The sequence below is a fragment of the Salvelinus namaycush genome, chromosome 16 (assembly GCF_016432855.1).
Source record: "Salvelinus namaycush isolate Seneca chromosome 16, SaNama_1.0, whole genome shotgun sequence".
Taxonomy (NCBI): domain Eukaryota; kingdom Metazoa; phylum Chordata; class Actinopteri; order Salmoniformes; family Salmonidae; genus Salvelinus; species Salvelinus namaycush.
The window spans coordinates 19076524-19087574 of record NC_052322.1 but is presented as its reverse complement, the minus strand read 5'-3'; the positions used below and the strand labels follow the sequence as shown (position 1 = coordinate 19087574).

General features: G+C 41.3%; 1 protein-coding gene across 1 annotated transcript; it reads left to right on the top strand.

Moving 5' to 3' along the window:
* Positions 1-1074: 1074 nt before the first annotated feature.
* On the top strand, positions 1075-10717 carry LOC120060673 (coenzyme Q-binding protein COQ10 homolog A, mitochondrial-like). The gene is made up of 5 exons (XM_039010071.1): positions 1075-1544; positions 2795-2947; positions 3189-3381; positions 3626-3727; positions 8156-10717. Exons 1-5 carry the CDS (start codon positions 1408-1410, stop codon positions 8321-8323), a joined length of 753 nt encoding a protein of 250 aa, XP_038865999.1. The 5' UTR covers positions 1075-1407; the 3' UTR covers positions 8324-10717.
* Positions 10718-11051: the final 334 nt, after the last annotated feature.

The following is an 11051-nucleotide window of genomic DNA, read 5'->3' as shown; positions in this document are numbered from 1 at the left end:
TCGGTGGGTCAGCTGTTCTGTTTATTATTAGTTTGTCCAAAAACAGCACTAGTGTAAAGTATTTAAGTAAAAAATACTTTAAAGTACTACTTAAGTCATTTTTGGGGGTATCTGTACTTTACTATTTTTTTTAATTTTTGACAACTTTTACTTCACTACATTCCTAAAGAAATAAAATGTACTTTTTATGCCATACATTTTTCCTGACACCCAAAAGTACTCGTTACATTTTGAATGCTTAGTAGGACAGAAAAGGTCCAATTCACGCACTTATCAAGAGAACATCCCTGATCATCTCTACTACCTCTGATCTGGCAACTCACTAAACACAAATGCTTTGTTTCTGAGTGTTGGAGTGTGCCCCTGGCTATCCGCAAATTAAAAAACAATTATTCCATCTGGTTTGCTTAATATAAGACATTTGAAATTATTTATACTTTTACTTTTGATACTTAAGTATATTTAAAACCAAATTATTTTATACTTTTACTCAAATAGTATTTTACTGGGTGACTCACTTTTACTTGAGTCATATCATAATGAGTTCTTTACTTTTGCTCAAGTATGACAATTGGGTACTTTTTCCACCGCTGAAAAACAGTACGGTCAAATATCATCTATTGGCAAGATAGTCGAGTGACCGCTCTTAACAATGGAAATAAATGTCATCAAAGATGGAAGGAGGCGAGATTAGTTTGGACCATTCTATCCAACGAGAAGGCAGGTACGCATGTGAACAAGCATATATTTTTATTTTATTTAACTAGGCAAGTCAGTTAAAAGAACAAATTCTAATTTACAACGACGGCCTTCCCGTCATATATCCGATATAAAGTATTTGGTGGGGCAAAACGCCACGTGTGTCCACATATCAGTGCATTCGTAACAATTTAACCATTACGAAACGTATATTTGATCAAATAAATCTCGAGTAGCAAATTAGCTTTTTTATTCATTTGTTTGACTTCCCTACAAAAATGATTCACTTCGTGGTCTTATTTTCGTGTACAGATTTTGGGTAGAGTAAACCATCTCGTTTCGTCTCGTCCTCTCTGGTAAGGTTTGTCCCTGGCCTGACCGACACCGGTATTTGTTTACTTTACTGAGCACAGAGAAGAACGATATTTTAAGGGGCTGTCGTCGTATGGGAAAACCCGAAAGCGCAATTTATGCACCCTCAGCGACCCAGGACATCGAGCTTGGAATAAATAGATGACTTTATGAACGTTTTTATAATATAGGCTAAACGCGGCCTTTTTTGTTGCGTCTAGGCCTATTTGGATAAGTGAATTGCTTCAAATAGCCAATCCGAAGTGGGCGAAGATCAGTGTTCTCAGCAGTAACCTACAGATTCAATGATCCGTTCTCCAACTTGAGGTTGTGATCAAATAACCCACATAAAATATAATGGCAGCCTCAACAACTGCCCGGCGAATGCCGATGGGTGTGCGGACACTCAGTGAATTTCTGGAGATTGCTGTTGGCTCAGGTCGCTCACCTTGTCACACCGCGAGGTCAAGAGAACATATGAGACAAACCATCAGGTGAGATTAATAAATGTATAACTTCGAGTGGCCGCGTCAACCAATCAGTGCTGTGCGTGCGCATTTTGCATCTATTTCAATCCCCTATGGGGCAGGTTTTTGTTCCAACCAAGCACTGGTTGAAATAATGAAGGTCCACTCTGAAGAACATTACGTGCTTCCTGTATAATTAGAATTTAGGACTAAAACGTTCCCTTTTCAATCACATGTCGTAGGCTATGCATATTGTGTTATCCTTCATATTGGTTTCACTATGTTAGTAGTTGCCTTGCTCTTTGTAATTCTTCTATAATTCTTCCTAGGTTTTGGCCTTTCTAGGGAGTTTTTCCTAGCCACCGTGCTTCTACACCTGCATTGCTTGCTGTTTGGGGTTTTAGGCTGGGTTTCTGTACAGCACTTCGAGATATTAGCTGATGTACGAAGGGCTATATAAAATAAACTTGATTTGATTTATTTCTGACGAATTCTATTTCCATGACTGTCACAGTTATTTGTAGTGAGCACCTGGGGTGTATTCATTACTCCGTTTCTGTTGCAAAACGTTTTTAAACCGAAACTGTTTACTCCAAACAGAAGACGTTTTGCAAAAGAGTTTCTATTGGACAAATTCAGGTAGGTCTCTCCCTGTTTAGTTCCGTCTGCTTTGTTTGCGTCCATTTGGTTCTTAAACAGTTTCCTTTACAATACTTAATGAATATGATCAGGACTCCCAGAGTGCTTTGCCAACAGCAGGATTGGGACATGATGACATCAGTTCCCCGCAGCAGAACCTTCATGGGGTTCACCCCTGGGGGGTGTTCATTAGCCGAGTTCCGTTGCAAAACGTTTGGTCTGTTGCAAATTGTTTTGCAATGGAAACCGTTTACTGTTTACTCTGGGAACTAAACGGAAGCAAACGGGGCAGGACCTACCTTCAATTTGTCCAATATAAACTCAAATTTTATTTGCAAAACGTTTTCAGTTTGGTGTAAACCGTTACCGTTGTAGAACGTTTTGCAACAGAACTTGGCTAATGAATAGGCTGAGTGGGTCGCATTGCATATAGTTCCATTCATGTGTTTACTCAGAATATAGCCTGATAGCTTGTTCGAAAGATTGACGGATAGGATACTACTGAGAACTTTTCCCCCTTCTGGCAATATATTATTTCTGCTCTGACTCTAATGGCAGGAAGCCTGCCTGGAAAAGGGTGTTTGTTGGAGATGTTGTGCTATTTTGAACATTTCCTCTCTGTCTCCCTTCCCCATCAGACACTTGTCATCATGTGGTATTGTAATGACCAGGACTCCCAGAGTGCTTTGCCACCAGCAGGATTGGGACATGACGACATCAGTTCCCCACAGCAGAACCTTCATGGGGTTCACCAATAAGAGAAAGGAGTACTCGGAGCGGAGGATACTGGGGTAAGATGGTACCACCCATGAAAGAAAATATATTGTAAGACTATATTTCCATATGTACAGGGTCAACCAGAGCTTGAATGCATAAATAGAAAGAAGTCATGGCTAGATTTCATATTAAAGTTCATATTAAAGTTTTTTTAAATAGGGCCTTTTCTATTTGAAACACAACATGGAAGCGGAAGGTGTTTATTAAGTTATGTAATGTTGTTGTTTTCAAACTCCTCTTACTATGCTGCTTCAGGTACTCTATGCTGGAGATGTATGATGTGGTAGCCAACGTGGATGACTACAAACTCTTTGTCCCCTGGTGTAAGAAGTCCCAGACCATCATGAAGAGGGCAGGCCACTCCAAAGCTCAGCTGGAGGTGGGGTTCCCACCCATTGTAGAGCGATACACATCCATGATCAGTGTGGTGCGACCCCATTTGGTCAAAGTAAGTTCATCCCACTTAATTTGGGATTCAAAATTCTGGTTACTTTCCTAAAATTCCCAGGTTTTCTAGAGATCTTGGTTGGAGTATTCTAGATTTCCTGCTTATTCCCTCCTGATTTCAGGAATCTTCCAACCAGGATTTCTGGAAAACCTGGGATTCTTGGGAACAGATTTTTGCAACCCTACTTAGTCCCGCTTAATTTTGGTTTCATGAATTATGATGATAATTGTTTCTTTTGTGATAGGCGGTGTGCACAGACGGAACACTTTTCAACCACCTGGAGACAATATGGCGCTTCAGTCCTGGCATCCCTGGTTATCCCCGCACCTGCACTGTGGACGTTTCGGTGAATATGACAGACCCAGCTTGTGGCCCTTGTCTTTATCTTATGCTGCCCACCTCTCTTCTAATCTTGCTCTCTATTTGTGCATACACCCTTTGCATGTGAGTAGTCTACAAAATGACACTACAGTGCATTCGGAAAGTATTCAGACCCCTTGACTTTTTTCACAATTTGTTACGTTACAGCCTTATTCTTTTTCCTCATCAATCTACACAAAATACCTCATAATGACAAAGTGAAAACAGGTTTTTGAATTTTTTGCAAATGTATTAAAAATAAAAAAACGGATACCTTATTTACATAAGTATTCAAACCCTTTGCTATGAGACTCTAAATTGAGCTCAGGTGCAATTTGTTTCAATTGATCATCCTTGAGATGTTTCTACAACTTGATTGGAGTCAACCTGTGGTAAATTAAATTGATTGGACATGATTTGGAAAGGCACACACCTGTCTACAGTATATAACGTTCCACAATTGACAGTGCATGTCAGAGCAAAAACCAAGTCATGAGTTCGAAGGAATTGTCCGTAGAGCTCCGAGACAGGATTGTGTTGAGGAAGCATTGAAGTTCCCCAAGAGCACAGTGGCCTCCATCAAATGGAAGAAGTTTGGAACCACCAAGACTCTTCCTAGAGCTGGCCGGCCGAACTGAGCATTCGGGGGAGAAGGGCCTTGGTCAGGGAGCTAACCAAGAACCCGATGGTCACTCTGACAGAGCTCCAGAGTTCCTCTATGGAGATGGGAGAACCTTCCAGAAGGACAACCATCTCCGCAGCACTCAGCCAATCAGGCCTTTATGGTAGAGTGGCCAGACGGAAGCCACTCCTCAGTAAAAGGCACATGACAGCCCGCTTGGAGTTTACCAGATGACACCTAAAGGACTCTCAGACCATGATAAACAAGATTCTCTGGTCTGATGAAACCAAGATTGAACTATTTGGCCTGAATGCCATGCGTCACATCTCGAGGAAACCTGGCACCATCCCTACGGTGAAGCATAGTGGTGGCAGCATCATTCTGTGGGGATGTTTTTCAGCAACAGGGAATGGGAGACCAGTCAGGATTGAGGGAAAGAAGAACAGAGTAAAGTACAGAGAGATCCTTGATGAAAACCTGCTCCAGAGCACTCAGGACCTCAGACTGGCAGGACAATGACGCTAAGCACACAGCCAAGACAACGCAGTAGTGGCTTTGGGACAAGTCTCTGAATGTCCTGGAGTGGCCCAGCCAGAGCCCGGACTTGAACTTGATCGAACATCTCTGGAGAGACTTGAAAATAACTGTGCAGCGACGCTCCGTATACAACCTGACAGAGCTTGAGAGGATCTGTAGACAAGAATGGGAGAAACTCTCCAAATACAGGTGTGCCAAGCTTGTAGCGTCATACCCAAGAAGACTCGAGGCTGTAATCGCTGCCAAAGGTGCTTCAACAAAGTTCTGAGTAAAGGGTCTGAATACTTAGTTGAAGTCGGAAGTTTACATACACCTTAGCTAAATACATTTAAACTCAGTTTTTCACAATTCCTGACATTTAATCCCTGTAAATATTCCCTGTTTTAGGTCAGTTAGGATCACCACTTTTATTTTAAGAATGTGAAATGTAAAAATAATAGTAGAGTGATTTATTTCAGCTTTTATTTCTTTCATCACATTCCCAATGGGTCAGAAGTTTACATACACTCAATTAGTATTTGGTAGCATTGCCTTTAAATTGTTTAACTTGGGTCATACGTTTTGGGTAGCCTTCCAAAAGCTTCCCACAATAAGTTGGGTGAATTTTGGCCCATTCCTCCTGACAGAGCTGGTGTAACTGAGTCAGGTTTGTAGGCCTCCTTGCTCGCACATGCTTTTTCAGTTCTGCCCACAAATATTCTATAGGACTTTGTGATGGCCACTCCAACACCTTGACTTTGTTGTCCGTAAGCCATTTTCCACAACTTTGGAAGTATGCTTGGGGTCTTTGTCCATTTGGTAGACCCATTTGTGACCAAGCTTTAACTTCCTGACTGACGTTTTGAGATGTTGCTTTAATATATCCACATAATTTTCCTCCCTCATGATGCCATCTATTTTGTGAAGTGCACCAGTCCCTCCTGCAGCAAAGCACCCCCACAACATGATGCTGCCACCAACGTGCTTCACGGTAGGGATGGTGTTCTTCGGCTTGCAAGCCTCCCCCTTTTTCCTCCAAACATAACGATGGTTATTATGGCCAAACAGTTCTATTTTTGTTTCATCAGACCAGAGGACATTTCTCCAAAAAGTACCATCTTTGTCCCTATGTGCAGTTGCAAACCGTTGTCTGGCTTTTTTATGGCGGTTTTGGAGCAGTGGCTTCTTCCTTGCTGAGCGGCCTTTCAGGGTATGTCGATATAGGACTCGTTTTACTGTGGATATAGATACGTTTGTACCTGTTTCCTCCAGCATCTTCACAAGGTCCTTTGCTGTTGTTCTGGGAATGATTTGCACTTTTCTCACCAAAGTATGCTCACCTCTAGGAGACAGAACGCATCTTCTTCCTGAGCGGTGTGACGGCTGCGTGGTCCCATGGTGTTTATACTTGCGTACTATTGTTTGTACAGATGAACGTGGTACCTTCAGGCGTTTGGAAATTGCTCCCAAGAATGAACCAGACTTGTGGAGGTCTACAATTTATTTTCTGAAGTCTTGGCTGATTTCTTTTGATTTTCCCATGATGTCAAGCAAAGAGGCACTGAGTATGAAGGTAGGCCTTGAAATAGGTACAACTCCAATTTACTCAAATGTCAATTAGCCTATCAGAAGCTTCTAAAGCCATGACATTTTCTTAAATTTTCCAAGCTGTTTAAAGACAGTCAACTCAGTGTATGTAAACTTCTGACCCACTGGAATTGTGATACAGTGAAATAATCTGTCTGTAAACAATTGCTGGAAAAATTACTTGTCATGCACATAGATGTCCTAACCGACTTGCCAAAACTATATTTTTTAACAAGAAAGTGGTTGAAAACTAGTTTTAATGACTCCAACCTAAGTGTATGTCAACTTCTGAATTCAACTGTATGTAAATGTGATATTTAAGTTTTTAATTTTGTAAATATTTGCAAAGATTTCGAAAACCCTGTTTTTGCTTCGTCATTATGAGGTACTGTGTAGATTGAGGTGTAAAAACTATTAATTCAATTTTAGAATAAGGCTTTAACGTAACAAAATATGGAAAAAGTCAAGGCGTCTGAATCCTTTCCCGAATGCACTATATATATACAAAAGTATGTGGACAGCCCTTCAAATTAATGGATTTGGCTATTTCAGCTATACCTGTTGCTGACAGGTATATAAAATCTAGCACACCGCCATGCAATCTCCATAGACAAACATTGGCAGCAGAATGGCCTTACTGAAGAGCTCAGTGACTTTTGAAGTGGAAACCTCTAGGAGCAACCGGCTCAGCCGCAAAGTGGTAGGCCACACAAGCTCACAGAACGGGACCGCAGAGTGCTGAAGCGCGTAGCTCGTAAAAATCGCCTGTCTTCGGTTGCAACATTACCTACCGAGTTCTAAGCTTCCTTTGGAAGTAAGTTGTTTGATAACGTCAGCCCAAGAACTGTTCGTCGGAAGCTTCATGAAATGGGTTTCCATGGCCGAGCAGCTGCACATAAGCCTAAAATCACCATGCGCAATGCCTAGCATCGGCTGGAGTGGTGTAAAGATCGCCAACTTTGGAGCAGTGGAAATGCGTTCTCTGGAGTGATGAATCACGCTTCACCGTCTGACGGATTAATCTGGGTTTGGCGGATGCCCGGAGAACGCCACCTGCCCCAATGCATAGTTCCAACTGTAAAGTTTGGTGGAGGTGGAATAATGGTCTGTGGCTGTTTTTCATGGTTCGGGCTAGGCCCCTTAGTTCCAGTGAAGGGAAATCTTGCTACAGCATACAATGACATTCTAGACGATACTGTGCTTCCAACATTGTAGCAACAGTTTGGGGAAGGCCCTTTCCTGTTTCAGCATGACAATTCCCCCCTGCACAAACCAAGATCCATATGGTTTGTTGAGATCGGTGTGGAATAACTTGACTGGCCTGCACAGAGCCCTGACCTCAACCCCATCAAACAACTTTGGGATGAATTGGAATGCCGATTGCGAGCCATGCCTAATTGCCCAACATCAGTGCCCGACCTCACTAATGTTCTTGTGGTTGAATGGAAGCAGGTCCCCACAGCCATGTTCCAACATCTAGTGGAAAGCCTTCCCAGAAGAGTGGAGGCTGTTATAGCAGCAAAGGGTGGACCAACTCAATATTAATGCCCATGAGATGTTTGATGATCAAGTGGCCACATACTTTTGGTTATGTAGTGTATTTTCTCTTTCTACTCTGTTTTTCCTTTTTCTCTTTTGTTTGTCTTCTCTGACTGACATTCTGCCCTCTCCTTCCTTCCTGCCACACAGATCTCGTTTGAGTTCCGCTCCTTGCTCCACTCCCAGTTAGCAACTGTGTTTTTTGACGAGGTGGTAAAAAAGAATGTGTCTGCCTTTGAGCGCCGGGCCGGCACGCTCTACGGCCCACAGACTTGCGTCCCACAGGAATTAATGTTCCATGAGGTACACCAAACGTGAGGTCCATCTGGCAGTGTGTGCCCTTGCCCCAAACCAGCCTGCACCTTCACCCTGGCAGTCCCCTGTATCACCTAGCTGGAGCTGCAGGACACTACACGACCCAGCCCCCATCAACCGCCTCCAATCTCCATTACCACCAAGGCCCAGATACCAATAGCCTGGTCCCAGGTCTGTTTGTGCCATCTTGCCAACTCCTATGTTCACACTGGCATGACAAACAGCTCTTCTGAGATCTTGTACCATCTGTGACAGCAGATCTGGGACCAGGCTAAGCTGCCACTGGTGCATCCTCCTCACATTATAGAGTAAGGACCAAGCAATCAGTGGGGGCATCACCCTGGTTTATCACCCTACACAACTATAGTTGACTTGAAAGTCCCATATCCTAGCCTGGATCATTTTCTTGTAAAAAGCTGCCATCTACCTCCTCACAAGGGTTACTCTTCAGCACAGACCCCTTGTTGCATTGACGTGTGTGCGCAATTTTAAAAGAATAATCCTTCTAAGTCTAATTGTAAAACAAAAAAGCCACTAAGCAAATCAGAATAGTTGGAATTTATTGCTGTGTAATCATGAGTGAGCAGGACACAATATTGAGTGAACGAATGACATGGGCCATTTTGAGTCTGTCATAGTATATGACTGCTTTAGACACTGTAGATTGCTGAAGAGTGGGTGCAGGTGCACTCCACTGACCTGCTAGGTTCTAGTTGTCCAATCCTGTAAAGTTAATATATCTTAAAGGGGCAATCCGCAGTTGAAACAATAACAACTTAAGCATCCTCCCCAACCACTGTTTTGGTAAAAAGCTGAGGGATGGGGTTGGATAAATGTAACTACTCTCAAATTCATAGAGATCTATGGATACCTGGACTGACCATCCATGATATCAAAATGATAGTTTAACCATGCTGATGTTAAAATATATGTTGAGGCTATAGTTTTTTTTTTTTTTTTTTTTTACATTTGCTTTGTTTACAAACATTGGTAATAAAACAAGTTTATATTTTGGTTTCTGATGGGGTAAGCTCGTGAGGCGTTTATAAGTTATTTGTCAAGAATCAAAGGGTTCATATAAATTAATTCTAAGTCCAAAAATGGATTCAGCAACTGCAGATTGCCCCTTTTTTTTTAAAGATATTTTAAATGTACCGTATTGTTTATACCAAGAAGTGCTTTTAAAAAATGTTTAAGTTATTTATTATATATATTTTTTTAAATAGCAAGTCAACTGCTTTTCTTTGCTTCATATTTCATAGATTAAAACAATCATTGGTCATTTGCTCCTTAAACACATTAAGCACATTAAATTGTCTTCAATGTTAAGCTTTATGTAAATATGGAGAACAGGAGCTGTGAAAATTCTATAAAGGGTCAACGCAAGCTGCCTAGCGAGTTCATAAATGAAACAAGACAAAGTATTGCAATTATTTATGCATGCAAGATATGGCTACTTGTGTAGGATATTTTCTTTGGAATTGCATTTCTGTTTGTTTTGCCTTTTGTTTTAATGGGAAGACATTTCAATTTCATTTTAGTTAATGTGAAATAACAAAGGGCTCAAAGTCAAACCGATTGTTTCATATACCGGTATGTATTTGCCCTCTGCTATGATGGTGGCATTTACTCTCAGTTGTCATGAAAGGTATATAGGAAGCAAGTGTACGTCTTTTAAGATGTAAGACTATTAGCTTGTTATTAAAGCAAGAATCCCGGAGTCATAAGAAATGTCTCAATACTTCAAAGCAACTTTCTGTCTTTATCCAGTCTCCGGCATCAAACACAGGTAGTAGTACTGCTATTGAATGAAATTGCACTTGACAAGTAGAAGCAATGTAGTACAAGCCATAAAGCTAGGTGTTGATGCCATATTGCATTCATTTACCCAGTCCTTTCTTATCAGTGAGCTGTAATAGACTGGATATGGAAAATTAAACAATTAAGTGTGTGGATATAAGGCAATTGCATGTTGTGTGTATTGTAAATGAAGATGGAGGAGGTGGAATGAATCATCTTACTGTATTCATAATTAGGCCTACCTTTACTTATTCTTTCAATTAGTTTTAAGTGAGCAATAATGCACAGATGGGTGTTGAGACCCATACAGTGTATGAGCATAGTATGTTTGAGTTTTGCATGCTGATCAAAGTTGTTTTGCCTGTTAATCATACTTTAGTGTGTATGCATTTCCATCTGTAGCCATGGTATCAGTTAGACAGCAAACACTACAGTGTACTGTGCTCTCCTTTTCTTTTCCATTAGAAATTCTGGTTTTGACCATGAGCAACTGGACACTACTCAATACAAAATTAGTAATCAATGGAATATTGGGAATATGTGTGCATGCAATGTAGTTATAGAGCCAAAGATATTTCCACCACTCGTAAATGAGTTGTTAAAATAAAATGTGATTGTTCCCGACTATATACTTTTTGAGAATCATGGGAGTGTAATGTAATCTAGCCATAAATCACTGCTTTCACAAAAGTTGTGGCATGTAGCAAGCTGTTCAGCTCACCATTGGGATTTGCTCAAGTTAGACAACTTTGGCAGGTGGTGTAGAGCTGTGGGGACTCTTGTTAAGAATGTCTTGGTTTGTCGCTATGTAGCAAGTGACGTGCAGGGGTGGGTGGGATGCGGCCTTTTCAAAGGGAAACCAAAGCACAGGCAACGAGAGCAGGGTGTTGGTATCTGGGCCAGTTATTAATAACGACACAGAGAGGAGATA